The 15,780-nt window shown below is 34.2% G+C and overlaps 1 protein-coding gene across 1 annotated transcript; it reads left to right on the top strand.

The window, feature by feature from the left end:
- Positions 1 to 13,306: 13,306 nt before the first annotated feature.
- On the top strand, positions 13,307 to 14,754 carry LOC118028369 (BOI-related E3 ubiquitin-protein ligase 1). Its single transcript, XM_035031940.2, has 3 exons — positions 13,307 to 13,465; positions 13,565 to 13,925; positions 14,039 to 14,754. The coding sequence occupies exons 1-3, from the start codon at positions 13,407 to 13,409 to the stop codon at positions 14,597 to 14,599; spliced, it is 981 nt and encodes a 326-aa protein (XP_034887831.1). The 5' UTR covers positions 13,307 to 13,406; the 3' UTR covers positions 14,600 to 14,754.
- Positions 14,755 to 15,780: the final 1,026 nt, after the last annotated feature.

Here is a 15,780-nt window from a genome sequence, read left to right as displayed (position 1 = left end):
CTTTATATTTGAGCAGCATTGGGCTACAAATTTCTTGCAGACATCTACTAGTGACTGGGCTTGGATCAACTAGAGCTTGAGCAAAACCTGTCCAGAATGAAAAAAGGAACTCGAAACTTAACCTCCAACTTAATTGCTCCCCTCTTCTCACCAACTGAATTGCTCCCCACTTCTCACCAACTGGGCTAAGTCTAATTATTACCAGAAGGATCACTCTAAGTTGATGTGATATATAGCAGCCACTTGAAGCTCATTTTGGACCACTCCAACTTTTTTGAATGGTGTATGGTAGGTAGTTCATCAAAGAACCGATCAAAGAAGAAAAAAACAGAGCTTAGGCCAAGATTCACGTGATAAAACAGTATGCACTCACAAGGTGAATTAAAAACACCTCTAGTTTTGAACACATTACAGCATCATTACTTATTCACTTTCCTATGATATCCAGAAAAGAAAAAAAAAAAATCTTGTAGATAAAGTCTAGTAAAAGGGACTCTGCCATCTGAATTGACCTAGAGTTTCACCAACATGACCTGACTAAGTAAGAAGTTAATGCTATTAGATCTAAGCAAGGACAGAAACGGGTCACCTTGATGAGCACACAAGGTTCTTAGCAGGTATCTTCAGATCATCAAGGATAATAGGCCACACTGTTTTCTATCTTTCTATATTACCCAATCACATTATTTTCAACTTCAACCTCTGAACAAATTGTTTCTTTCTCACCAATTTACAAGGAGACTATTCTTCCACCCATGAAAACGAGTAGATGAACACATTGACTCTCTTAAAGTCTTAATTCCAAGTTCAAGGAGACGGGTTCACACCCTTACAACTATACAGTATCAGACAACGCATCTACAGTGTTGCTAGCACATGTAATGGGTGCCCACCCTCACTGGCTCTAATAAAGACAGTGCCATAAGACAATTCAAGTTGGGGCACTAGACTTTAAGGTTTAAAAACTTCTAAAAGCAAGACATGACAATCTTTCTACCATAGATGGGACTTGGAAGTTGGGTCTGCATCAAGCACATAGCTTGGATGTTGCCATAATGTCCAAAACCCCATTAATGGGGTGGAAAAAGTCGTGCAGGCTTGGCACATGGAATTATTGCTAGTGGGAAAAAATATGACCTGTGCAATAAATCTTTCAAACCTCAGACAGAAAAGTTGATTGGTTTCTATTGATTTCACTTTTCAACACTTTATCCACATTAATTGCTTTATATTCAAAATGAAATTCATAATGCCATAGCTTTTCTTCTACTCCACCTATGTCAAAGCCATCATCCAATCCCCACTAACAAATCCCTTCAGCCATAGAACAACCCTCTTGATAGGTTGTCAAAATTCCTTGAAAGTATGAAACACATTATGGAGGGTAATGACTCATGATCATTACCTTGTAGATTCATGAGTGGGACCTATATCAGAAAGGCATAATGTGTTACGCAAGAAGAAAAGACAAAGCAATGTCAATTCTATGTGATGGGCTAGAGCTGGTTTGTGCCCTAACCCACATTTAACACAAAAGTTGAAGGGTACTCACATCTTGGACCCCATGGAGCCTTGCATAAGATCCAAATTTCACGCCTGGTTTCGTCTAATCTCTATCCTCTTTGGAACCCCATCAGTTCAAATGAATGAGAAATCTACATGACATATAAATCTCCATTTTTAAGGCAGTTTTACATTATTTTGCCCCTGTCTTATCAGGGATACGCAAGGATTTAGGGACAAAAGGATGGACCAAGTTTGAGGGGGAGAACAAAACAAAGTTAAGTGGACCTATGGATGATCATTTCTCATGAAGTGTTTGGTGTTAGATAGTTAGCATCCCATGTGGGAACAGCTCAGGTTGTTTTTTATATATATACATAGTTGTTCTCCTGATTTTTACTGCAAATTTAAGAGTTAATTAAGGAAAATAATCTTTATATTGATGAAGAAATCGGAGATTGAGATGGGGAGCACCCCCTGCACATGAAATTATTCCTTGTGATTTCATGACAAGAAGATTTTTTTTCTTGATGGTGCTATCAGGGTTTGTTGGTTAGCTATTTGGCTTTAATTTCTTTCTTCAACTATAATTAATAATGTATATTAGCCTATGATCATCATGGAGCATTAAAACCACAATTAAGTAGATTAGTTACACTATTCTCTTCTACTCATTAATTGAACAAAACAAGCAGATCACTTTGCTCTTCTAGTTTTTTAAACACAAAATTTTATTAAGAAAAATAGTGGGAAGAACCATTATACAAACTTGAAGTGAAGTCACATGTATACCTAACATTGTTTTACAGAATTTGAAGGCGAAATTCATGCTTTAAAATGTCATGATGCCCCTCTCATAGCTAGAAAAGGACAAAGTTCCTAATTCAAAGGCCCCACTTGCCAAGATCCTTTTATAATTATCAAAGGTTTCAGTGTACCTTCACAATCATTCGTTAATCTATTTAGAAATTTTTATTCTCCTATCTCTTAGATCTCCAGGTGTTTAACATTCATGGAAGCCTACAAGAAGGGCAGCACCATGAAATATATATATATATATATATATATATATAGAATAACATTATTAATTGTTAATTATATGTGACTTCACCTCAGTTGTTAATTGTTATTGTAATGCTACAGATGAGGAATGCCGGCACATGAAGACTGAATTCCATTAACATTTTTTAAAAAAAAAATGTTCTTGAAAATGCAAGAGCTACATTACCTGCTCCAGAAGTTTCTCCCTGACAAAGAAACAAGAGTTCACACTAAGTTATATGTAATTAATTATCTATCATCAACAACTCAAGTGCATGATTTTAAAATGTATACAGATATTCAAACAGAAGACTTATTTAATTTAAGTTATCTGGGAATTTAAAATAATTATGTTGATAAGTAAGTGACTTGTGCATCAAATGGCATTTTGTTCAGCAGTTAGGTGATTTGGTAAACTAATCAGAATCCAACAACAGCATGGAGTTGAACGTGAATTGTGATCAAGAGGATTGAATCAGATCAATTGCTAATTAATTATCAGTATCCATTAACAGCTATCTTTGAATATGTAAGAAGGTTAATTTTAAGCTATGCCATGAGAAATTAATGAACTCTGTGGTTGAGTACTGTCGTCTCTCATTAGCACAAAACATTTTACTTAGTTTGCTTCCGTGATCATGAGGGACAAGCAAACTCAATTTGATTCTACATTCTTAATGATCATTAATGCTCTTAATCAAGGAGGAAACTACTAACAACAATTTCAGGGTCAATAATGGGACTTGATGAGCACAAATCTCCATTAGGAACTTGTACCTGAGAAATTTCTCCTGATTTTGTGATCTTGATTGTAATGGCATGCCAACAAGAAACTTTCTTTGATATCTTACTGGAAGTGCGTCATAAATTCCATCTGATTAGACCTGTAAATTAACTTATCTTGCTATACAGGGCATGGTGGCAACACTGTAACTGTGAAAATTCGTGTACTACAACATATGGGGAAAAAAAAAGCGTCTTTTCTAGCATACACAAGGAAGTTGCAAGGATTCTGAAGCCTTTCAAGTGATTTTGGAATGAAGTCCAAACAAAGCGTGAAAAGAGAAGGTAATTTTCATTAGGTAGGTACTGCCTTGCACGCAAACAAGACTTTTCAGAAAGTTCTTCAAAACCGTCCAAGAAATGGTGATTAATTTCTCTAATATATCTTCTAAACTTAACAGAAGATAAGAGGCTTGAAATTGAAGCTCGTATATATATACAACAGTGTAAGATTCAAAGAGACTAGAGAGGTCACTCAACTTTGCAAATCTTAGGCACTGAACAAGTTAAATTGTTCCTCGTGCATGCCTATTGAGACAATATCCTTACTATATATAATTTCTTGCATCATGCTTGGGATTATATATTTGGCCAATTCTCAAGGGCATGTCTCAAATAAACTTGGGATTTCAGAACTAATCATCTACCTATAAATTCTTTCTCACCTTTCAAACATGTACCAGCTATAGCCCAACTCATAATTGGCGATTGTTTCATGGACTCCAACGCTAAAAAATAATCCCAGAATTCTTAACGGTGTATTGTGTAGTGGGATCGGTAAAAAATAAGATACATTAACCTCATCATTTATATTTTCAAGTACAATATCACGTCTAAAACAGGGCCTATAGTTCTATTGTAACTCCATTATTTTGTTTTTGGTTTTGATGCGTGATCATGTCATGACACACAACAATATTCTTTCAAAATATTGCACCTGTATATAGCTAAATAAACATGTTCCTAACTGGACCTCTACAGCAAGAACTGCAGTTTCCATGCACGTACTCAGTCTTGGAACCTTGTATAGTTATGTTCCAGCAGGACTGCACTCGATTAATGCATATATTGCGTTCATTTTTGCAGGAGTTCACCAAATGCACATGCAATAGCCAGGAAAACTACAGGAAAACAAAGACTTCTTATGTGATCATCACGTGTTGATCAGAGGTTTTTCTCCAGATATCATTGATTATTTACCTACCAATTCAGTTCTCTCTTGCCAATTATTTGCTACAAGATTTTCATATTTCAAGGATAATTGATGGATGTTTAATTAGCTTAATACTACTCCTATTTACACCTGACCTCTGTACAGGTTCCTTTAACTTCATACGACCAATTTAATATTTGATATCTCGAGTTATTGTTCCTTAGAAGGATATGTAATTATATATTTGTTTTGTGTATATCTTGTAGACTTGGCAAAGCCGTTGTTTATCATTTGTTGAGATGCTGTGCATGGTGGGAGATGAATAAAGAATGTAACTATCTGCTATCTTAATTATTATGAATAAAGAATGTAACTATCTGCTATCTTAATTATTATGATCTCCACTGAAAACTTGGTCAAAAATAGACGACTCCAATTCATATGGGGCAAAGCACTTCGGTAACAGTCTATATATGATTCTCTATGGACAACGACAGGTATCCCATGAGGTTTGTCTTGATCAATCTAAGATTACCAACCTAACTTTTATTATTTTGGGTCATTAGTAGTAATTTAAAAACACCCCTTCCCTGTTTGATTCTCGGTGGGTTCCTTAGTATACAATATTATAGTTTCAACTTGTAAGAAATGGAAAACCAAATCCGCAAAAAAGCTTCCTTAGAGAACATGATATGGACCACAATGGCACTTCATAGTTTGATTATTATTCTTTCAATTATCGATTATATTATACCGACAACTGGAGGCCGGGCTCAAAATCTTAGCTATCATACGCACATCCATCGGCATCCCAAAATATAGCTGTTAAATCTATTTGAGGATCAGGACACAGATCAAGTAGATTAATTCAGTTGATTTAAATAAAAAACCTAAAAAAAAAAATGTTTGAAAAGGGTAATTAAATAAATTAGATTTTAACCGAGTTGATTAGATCAAACTAATTAACTTTAAATTGATTTTTTTTACACTCGAGGGAGGGGGCTGGTCGGCCTAGCCGAGTTTAATAATAATGCTGCAAAAGCTACAAAACCTTGCTTCTTTGATTTTTTTTTGTTTTTATATACAGTGATGGGTCCAATCACATATCTACTCTAGTAATTTCTTCAGCTATCATCTCCAATCCAAGATAACTTTGATTTCACTTCAACTTTTCTTATTTTATTGTCGTTTATTTCTAGTTTCTACTAATGTGTAACATATTCTCAATGATCATAATAAATAATACTACCTAATTTTGGATACAACCTGCTACATATCGGGGACAAAATCAAGTGACAGTGGGGCTAGGCTTGTACCATTTCAATATCTTTGATGTTCATGTTGTGTCAACTTGTGTACTATGAAACTGCCAGCACCCTTCACAGTGTTTCCAATGAATGCTTCTATGAACATTGGCGTGATCCAAAAATTGTTCAATTGATTTCTTCAGCAAGTTGTGACCACTGACCGCTGTGACAGCTAATTAACTATGCCATAGTGTAAACAAACAAGGCAATTTCTGGCCAAACTTACTGTTTGGTCCCCATCTCCAATAATATCGATCGACATGTATCACCAATGCCATGTTCATAAGCCCCAGGCAGACGCAAGTGGTATTTAAGACCTGTTAAAGTCTAGCTAGACGTGAAATGCAAGGTGAAGACATGCATACATTAAGTAAAAAAAGAAGCTAATTTTATCATAGAATGTATAATTTTCTATATTAATTAGCGTATTAATTGTTAAGAAAATAGATGAGAATAGCTTAAGAACACCACAATAATAAAAATGTATTTGGCATGAAATAATAAATTATCTAATATTGTGTTGTTACATAAAGATTATAAATACGAATTTCACATCACTCAACTCAAGATGCAGTACATTTTGTATATTAAGATCTACTAAAATATATAATTTTTTGAACTTTACGCGCTTAATAATTTGTAGAACAATATCAACTATAATAATATGGTTAAATATGTTTTATTTTACAATTTATTTAAGATAACAATTGCACGTGAGTCACATCAAAAAACACTTGATAAAATAGAGTGACAAAGTTAACATGCATCTTCGCAAAGATAACAATTTTATCATTCAAGGGTTTGTCAAGGAAAGAGACTCCCGGGTTGATCAGTTCTCACCAAGAAAAATCAAGATGGGTACAATTTTTTTTTTATTTTTTTTTCAGCTTGGGTTTTTTCTAAAGAAAAGATGGAGATGTGAATATTTGTATTCAAGACAGAAATCAAACAAGTACTAACCTTTAATCTAGAAATGTTTGGACATGTAAGAAAAGATGAACAAAAAATTGTACACATCACCATCATTACAAGATTGAAAGCTGGAAATTTGGCCCACGATTGATTATGTTAACACGAAAATAATAAAGTACATGACTAATGACAATACCACTAGAAAAAAAAATTATAAAACAAGATTTCTATCGTGTTTAACTCTAGCAGCCTCCAAAAGAGAAATTACAAGAACGTGATTGGTGTGGCCAAGTCATGATCAATCAGTTTGGCTCACATTTTTATGTATGTACACGTTATATTGTCAAAAATTATTTGTTAGCGTGCAATTCAAATGTATCTACAGAGTTCTATGATAATGACACGAGCCAGTACAAGATTGAGGGCTACTATATGCTATGTATGGGATCGATGATGCCAAGAATAAGTACTTGCATTAATTTCTGGCTTGGAAAATGTAAAAGATATGCTCAAATGTGTCTTGTTTTTCTTGTGCGTGACTGTGGGAAAAGCAGAAAAGTTAGATTATGTTTGTTGATAAAAAAAAAGTAATTGATTCGAGTAGTATAGGATGTAGCTTCATGGAAAATGAAAATATACATCAATTTCATTTTTATATATCGACAACATTATTTTATGAGGATAAATTTCTAATTTGAGAGGGAATTGTTCGATGATCGATGTTACATAATTACTACACACACAGAGTCGTTAACTTGCTAGAAATCAAGAATTATAAATGAAATTTTGATGAAAATAAACGAGATAGTACAATATAAATGTACAATGATAAATATAAATAGCATCATCATGAGTGTTTAGATGACTCTAACACTAATTGAATAATAATAAAATAAAATAAAAACACTAATTGAATCAAGAAAAAACTACTCCTCGCACTTGAGGTCGTGGCTTAGGAGGGGAAGGGACTTCTTCCCTTCCTCTATATCTGGATTCGATTTTTTGTGTGCATACCTGTCACCCCACGATATCTTATATATTCATTGGGCTTGCAGGGTGTTTATTAGCTCGGGGATTAATCATAGTAGACGTAAACTGACTTGGACATCCTGGGTTATCAAAAAAAAAAAAAACAAAAGAAAAAACCACTCCCCATAATTAGTTAGGTCTTGCCACTTCGAATAAAGATGCAAGGAGGGCACTTTAGTTTTGTCTCTTGAATGTGTCCTTTAATCTTCATTAAAATAAAGTCTTATTTTTCATAGGTTAGATATTAATCACAATAGCATAGATATCTTATCTTGAACCTATTCGACTGCATGAAATCGTATAATTGCCTTTGGTGGTGATGTAGTGACAAGACAAATTTACATTACCTGGTTGAAATCATAAGCATTCATTCAATTATTTTTTACACGTATTTTGCTGCCTGTCACCATTAATAAAGAACTCTTTTTTTACCCTTTGCCAAAGGCATCCATGATTAGATGCATGAATTATTCAATTTCAGTTTGTTTCTCCGAAGCAGCCATGTGAATTCTGAAGGTTCATGCATGACTGGTCAAATATTTCTAGAAAATGCAATTGATAGTTGAATATTCAATTTTATTTTCATGAATAAATAAAAGTTCTTCCTTTCATTTTCTAGATAATAAATGGGTGGTTGAGGTCCATAATTGTGCACAGTTTAATGAAATTTGTCGATAATTGGGATTAAGTAGAAATTAATGTAGAATTTAGTAATTATTGATGTGAGTATGGAAATTAAGAAATACATTTATCCAAAAGGGATTTGGTAATTAGAGAGAAATCAACATTCAAAAACTCAATCACGTCATTAATTAGGTGCATTGTCTATTGACGGAATAATGGGCATGTTTTTATGTATGACCTACCATGCACAATCAATTTGGGCAAACTAGGGGTGAATTTTCGCAAAAAAAAATTAAAAACAAAAAAAAAAACAAAATGACAAACATTTGAGGTGGCTCCATCCTTGAACATTGAACATTTTATAGTCATGTCATGTCATTAAAACTAAATGAGGGACCTAATTTCTTCTCTCTCGCTCTCTTTCACAAATTGGATCTCGTATCCTTTTCAATTAGGTCAATAATCACAACTTAGTCTTATGCTTAAGATATGGGGAGAGGGACCCAATGCCCTCCTTTTGTTGCTTTAGTTGAAAAGAATGGACACTTTATAATCAATGACTTCCAGCACATTTAACTATATCTCGTAGCTATGCTCACTTTAAGAAGTTCCCCCTCCAAATTTGTAGTAAAGTGATTCTGCTTCATCTCATGCTTGCAAGATTACAATTTAGATTAGAAAATTCACGAGAGTGGGAGAGATTGGAAAATCCTAAATGAGGCAGGGAAACCAATGAATTGATGTTCTCGCTATTTTTCGTGTTGGGGTGGCTCCCACATTTGAGAGCTTTTTGAATCATCATGGGATCTTCCTAGTGGCTAGGCATATAATTAATTTCAACCTTTGAAAAGATATTGAAGAAGGTAAAATAAAGTGAGAGTGGATGGCAGAGGTAGTGGCTTTTGATGCTTAAAACACTACTTTTTCAAAAGGATATCTTAAATTCGATCTAGGAATTAATTTCATTCGAAGCATATGGGAAGAAATAAAATTAAAAAAAAAAAAAAAAGTTTCTTCTACCCCTCTTTCCATCGGTTTTTCAATATTTACAAGCAATGAGATATTATGTTGCTCCATCAAATAAATCTTATCATGTGCGATGCATCTTCCTCGCTCAATCAGAAAGTCTTAATTAGCATAAAACACTTACTTACAAACTTCTTTGACGTAAAAATCACAATATGCAATCGATTGAAATCGGCATGGACAAAGAAAACCTGATTACTTAACTAGATCTTCTTTCATTAGCATAAAAGAATTCAAGAAAAAAGAAAAAGAAGAAAAGACAGGTGGCTTCTACATGTTAAGAATATTCATGGGATAATGATGTTCCAACTTTTTGTAAGCAAAATGTACTTTTGTATGTGAGTTTGGAGTTGCCTTTAAAGTGGACAATTTTGCTGAAATTCCTAATCGCCTTGTATCTATATTCTTACATATGCTATTCGAGCCCATGTCAAGATTACTTGAGTATTTATTCACACCATGACCCGTTGCCCATGATGACTCCTGAATACATATTTTAACCAGCAAGAAAGCGCAATACACGTTAATCTATACACAACGTTGATATAATAAAAGAGGGATCGATGCTTGCTTTTACCAGGTTGTCTTTGTTCCATTACTTTCGTTGTCTTTTAATGTGGTTAAAGTAATGTAATTAAGCAAACATAGGGTTTCAAGGTAGTGTGAGCAGTAGGGGTAATGATGTTGAAGAGTAAGCAATAATAGAGGGAATGAAAAAAAGAGTGAAAGATGAGAAGGGGACGGTGGATATGGGAATCCATCTGTCGACATTTGTATATCTTGCTTTCTTTTTTTGAGGCAAGTACTCCTTTTCTTTTTAATTTTCTCTTCTTTAATTAATCTTCTTTCTCCTTTAACCTTTGATTGTGCTTGAGTGTGGGGGGATGTTAGATTGGTTTGGGACATGGTGGGGTGACTGTTCAATATCTCCATTCACTTTTGTCAATAGCATGTGATAATGGTTCCAAGATTTGGCCATGATGGATTCAATTTTGGTTTTGGGGGACCATCTAATTTGGTTGATGGAGAATACTTGAAATTTGTGAAATTTGACTCATCTTTTATATATTCTCCATACATTTCAACCCTTTTCTTCTTTGTGGCCTTTCAAGTATTATTTTTATTTGATCAAATCCATTTATTAAGACAAGATATTGGTTATGGTTAGACATTTGGAATTCAACTACGTTTTCCGAATCATTTATTGTATAATGCCTCCCTCTCTCTCGAAAGGAAGACAATACTCAACTCATCAAATTCATATTAAACTTGAATACATCACTTTCATGGAAAATTTGATACTCCATCCACAAACTAACTTTCTATTGACTTTTTCTTGCCTATAAATTAAAAGGTACTTGTCCTACATTGGTCCATTTGGTCTGCCCACCCAACTTGAACGTTAAGGTATCTAAGGTAAGCGTGGCAAGCACCAAGAACTTTTTCCATTTGGCAGCAAGAAGATCACACAAGTGATCAATCTACATAGTGCATTTATGATTCTACTTGGAGAAAAAAAATATATCAGTGGGTATCTTTATATGCATTTAGCTATTAGCTGGATGCAAAAACCTAAACCCTTGTCGGGGCATATGGAGAATATGCTGTATGAACGACACTATATATCATAAGTATGGAGATTAATTTTCATCCAAAATTGGCATGCGATGGCGAGAATGAGTCTAAATTACCATCTACATGGATTTCATTTAAAATTACTATCTCAACAAGGGGATGCCTCCCCCTTCTAAGATTATAAATGGTTTCTATCATTTTCAAAAGACTACGAGATAAAAACATTGAATAGTAAATATTGGTTATTGGAATTAGACACTAAAATAATTGATCGACGAATAAAAAAAATAAATTCTTATAAATAAGTTTTTCTTTCGACCAACATTAAATATAGGTGTTGAAGTAATTAGCTGAATTTGGAGCATTTAGATCCCATATATATCCAATTTATTGATAAGAAAGTGTATTGTGAAGATCATTTTCTCAAGAATCCCATTACTGAAATTGTACAATCACAAAGTAATTTTGATAAAAGTCTGTGTATAGAAACTACCGTTTCCATTGGAAGGTTTTACAATTTCTGAAAGAAAGAAAAAGGCTTGGGAATTATTACCTTCTCGATCTTAGTAGACATCTAGAACGTGGTTAGCGTTAAGGAATGCCTTTGGTTTTGGTAAACCTCATACTCATTTTATTCTAATCCAGAGTCAAAACCACCCTCAATTTGAGATCCCAATTCTCTCGCCAAATTTCTATTAATGATATGATCAGCATGGGATTTCAAAGGACTTTTTTAGAGAAAGAAAAAAAAAAAGTCAAATACAATCAATTGCTCAAGGGAAAAAATAATAAATACCAACATTTAACAATACCCACGCAAGTCACCAGCTAAATCTTCTGTATATTATTATTAATTATATATTTATAAGAAATCCAGCCGTGTTATGTTATCAATAACTGACAATAAATATTATATTATATGGTCAAGAGTGAAAATTATATTTATCTGGTCATTTTTATCCATGTAAATGAATCAAGTAAGTCTATATTATATTCTATTCAAGTTCAATGTACTTGTTATGGAAGCATTAATCTCATTCGTTGACAATTAGATAAAAAGAAATCACAGATGTTGTCAAATTTGCCTAATTACAGTAACTAATTTTATTAGGATGTTATGTTCTTAGGATGGAATGACAAATATAAAAAAAAATCAAAAAGATTTTTGATTAAATCTGCGTTATAAATAATTTTATAATGAATATATGTGTTTTCAACATAGTTTTCAGACCGAGCCTGGTTCAAGATTCGAATTTCAGGTTTTGATCGAGTAATCGGGTCATTTTAGTTAATTTTTTTTAAAAAAAAACCAAAATGATATCATTTTAGTAAAAATAAACAAAAATCAACGAATTACAACTGAGTTTTTAATCTTGTTTTGCTGGGTCACTGGATTATTTATCCAAATTATACCAGGTTTTTATTTATTCTTTTTTTTTTTTAATTTAGTCCAGTTTCAATTTTAAATTAACTGAATGGATATGGTTATCAAAATAGAAAATAAAAAAATATTGTTTTTATTTTTTATGCAAGAACAGTAATTAATGATAATCTTTTTATTTTTTAAGGAAAAAAATGCTGGCCCCGCCAAATAAGTAACCCATGCATAGTTGTAAGGAAAAAGAAAAAGAAAAAGAAAAAACACGCACCAGTTAAAGAAGGGGACAAGGTAGCTAAAACAGGGAAACTGAAATGAAACTGAAATGGGACCCACTCTTGTTCTTCTTGTAGGGTCCACAAACGTGGGCAAACAAATTGTGAATCGTCAAGAACAGTTGACACACTGCTGCAGCATCACGAACCCACCCCACACGTGTAGAGCGCGGGACCCACTACCTGTCCCACGTGCGATATTTGGACCCAACCACCATCACGTTCCCTATGAGGCGTGAACCTCCTTTTGCTTCTTTTTTTATTAATATTCTTTTTATTGGGGTGGTTTTTTGGATTTTAGCATTTGCTTACGTGGCTAAATAGCATGCATTTGATACGTGACTGGCAGATATGCCGCTATTATTGTTAATTTTCAGTTAATAAAATTTTAAAAACAGTGACTAAATTTCATGGATGTTTAAATCCCATGATTGCCCCTAATTTTTTTTCTTCTAAAAAACAGGCCAAATCCACTCGGGGATTTAGAAAATTTAGAAGGGTTTTTGTCTAGGAAGTTAATTTAAGGGAAATAAATAGATAGATAACCAAACAAATATTGTTAAAAAAATTATATTTCTTCCCTTTTTTTCTATCTAGAAGTCAGTCTTTTGACTTTTTATTTTTTATTTTCTCTCTCTTCATGGCCTAATCTAGAAAATCCAAATCCTATTGTGCCATCATTTATATTGCATGCCCTCTCCCCTCTCAAGCATATATTTCTTGCTCCCTCACAATTGTGAGACTCTCTCGTACATCTCTCTCCTTTCTTCTCCACAAGCAAAGAGTTTTAACTACTCTTCATGGCAGTTGAAACTCCTCATATGAGCCTCAATTTCCCTTCACAACTTATCACAAACAGGTACTAAAACATACTCTAAACTACCAAGTTTCTGTCTTTTTTGGTTATCATCATCATTTTATCGTTGTTTTTCTTACATGGGTTTTTTTTGTTTCGCAGGGATCTTGTGAAAGCAAATCAAGCAAACATGAATTTGTACAACACCCAGATGGATTCTGGCCTTGTTTTTAATGAACCAGTGCCTGAAACACTCATGTCGTTCTATCAGTCTTCTCTTGGTTGTGACCCAATTTCTGCTGCTAAGGCTTCTAATAAAGATGATAGTAGTCTCACCTACAATGTTCCTGCTGTTGCTGCTCCAAGAAAGAGGGCTAGAGACTCGATCAATGATGACAACTTTGATGCTTTTCATGCCTCTCAAAAGACCAAAGTCTCTCCTTTATCTTCTTTTATTGATCACGACATCCTCTTTCAGATCCAACAACAGCAATCTGAAATCGACCGTTTCATTGATGATCATGTAAGTTGTTGTTTTTCATAAATTTTGTGCTCTGGGGTTATTTAAATTTTGATAAAAATCTAAACTTCGGTATATATTGTGCTTATTTTTTTTATGAAAAAAATGATTTTCAGAATCAGAAAGTTAGAATGGAACTTGAAGAGAGGAAAAAGAGGCAATCAAGAATGTTGGTATCAGCAATACAAGAAGGAATGATTAAGAAAATGAAAGAGAAAGACGAAGAGATTCAAAGAATGGGAAAAATAAACTGGTTTCTTCAAGAAAAAGCGAAGAGTTTATACGTAGAGAATCAAATTTGGAGGGATTTAGCACAAGCCAATGAGGCCACAGCAAATTCATTACGGAGCAATTTAGAACAAGTCTTGGCGCACGCAAGCGGTGGCGCTGCCCCTCTGGCAGATGATGCAGAATCCAGTTGCTGTGGAAGTAGTGATCATGGGAGGTGCACGTTAGCTGGTGGAGAAGAGGGTGCGGTGAAGGATAAGATGGTAGTGGTTAAGGATAATCTTAACCACAGCAGGATGTGTAAAAAGTGCGGGGAGAGGGAGTCAAGTGTGTTGCTGCTGCCGTGCAGGCATCTTTGCCTGTGTACATTATGTGGGTCCAATCTGATTGGTTCTTGCCCAGTATGTGATTCTGCCATGACTGCTAGTGTCCATGTTAACATGTCTTGATGACTAATTGTAGTCACTCTCGGTAAAAACATGAAGATAATTCAGAAAGAAGAAAAACATTATATGTAGTTCATAGGAATTTTTTCATTGTTTCACTTCTACTCCCATCTGCTCTTCTATTCTATCAGCAATCAATCCTTGCGTTTCAAAATTAAGTTATAGGCTATCCAAATCCATCATATTGCTCTCCTTCCTTGAGAGCATCACTAAATTAGGCTATATATGTGATTGATTGCTTGATCGGTGCTGAATTGGACATCATTTTGAACCTAAGTTTTCTTGATTATTGCTAATATCGGATAGTTAGTGTAATTGATTCTTGGTTTTGTATTATATCCCCTCTAAGAACATGACCCGAGAGACTAATCGCCTCGAAAAAGGCTAGATGCTAAATTAAGATGCGTGGGGAAGCTTTTATGCCACATCTCATAAGTGGTCTATCAGCTTTTCTTAGCTTAGGGTAAAGTAAAGTGTCGAGCTTCAAATTTCAAGGCTTTTATTCGCGGTGAATAAAGAAACAGGAAGCAGAAGGGGCAATATTTTCAAGTTGAGTTCATTGTCCAATGACATGGCCTCCTATTAAATTGTCTTTTTGTCCCAAATGGCATGCAAGGTCAAAGACTAAAGTTGGGGCTGCGTGGGATGCCATAATGGCTGGTAGTGTTCTTTGTCAAATTAGTTTTTTCCTCAACATCTTCTTCTTCTTCCTTGAATCATACATAATACCCTATCAAAGTTAATTTCTCCAGTAGGGTTTTACTTTTACTTTGTATGGCATACTTTATCTAGCCTGATTTCTCCATTAGGGTTCCACTTTTATATGGGCTAGTGGTCCACAGATGAGATGATGGAGCCATAGTACTCCTTTCTTTCTTGTTTTCCCTTTATATTTTCTGAGCAGACAATCATTAATTTTGAACGGTAGTAAAAAAAAAAAGAAAAAAAAAAAAGGGGAAAGTATGATTTTAGATGTACTTCCTCTCAATTGAAGTGGACATGTCCCACCACTGGGCTCCACTTTTACTTTTGAACTTTGTAATTTTTTGCTTGGTCCAGCCGGCAATTTTAATTAGGATAGCACATAATTATGTTGGGGAAATTACATGATCATCGTAATCATGTTGGAAAATTAATAATTAGTCAATTACGGAAACGAGGCGACGGAGGGGATTTCTTATGAA

This window comes from Populus alba, chromosome 15 (genome assembly GCF_005239225.2).
Source record: "Populus alba chromosome 15, ASM523922v2, whole genome shotgun sequence".
Taxonomy (NCBI): domain Eukaryota; kingdom Viridiplantae; phylum Streptophyta; class Magnoliopsida; order Malpighiales; family Salicaceae; genus Populus; species Populus alba.
The sequence above is the reverse complement of the archived record's forward strand: the minus strand, read 5'-3'. Positions and strand labels throughout refer to the sequence as shown.

Excerpts from the sequence above, each read along its gene's own strand:
- LOC118028369 (XM_035031940.2), top strand. The coding sequence starts at position 13,407 with ATGGCAGTTGAAACTCCTCATATGAGCCTCAATTTCCCTTCACAACTT. Across the intron at positions 13,466-13,564 it reads TCACAACTTATCACAAACAG|GGATCTTGTGAAAGCAAATC; the intron begins GTACTAAAACAT and ends TTTGTTTCGCAG. Across the intron at positions 13,926-14,038 it reads ACCGTTTCATTGATGATCAT|AATCAGAAAGTTAGAATGGA; the intron begins GTAAGTTGTTGT and ends AATGATTTTCAG.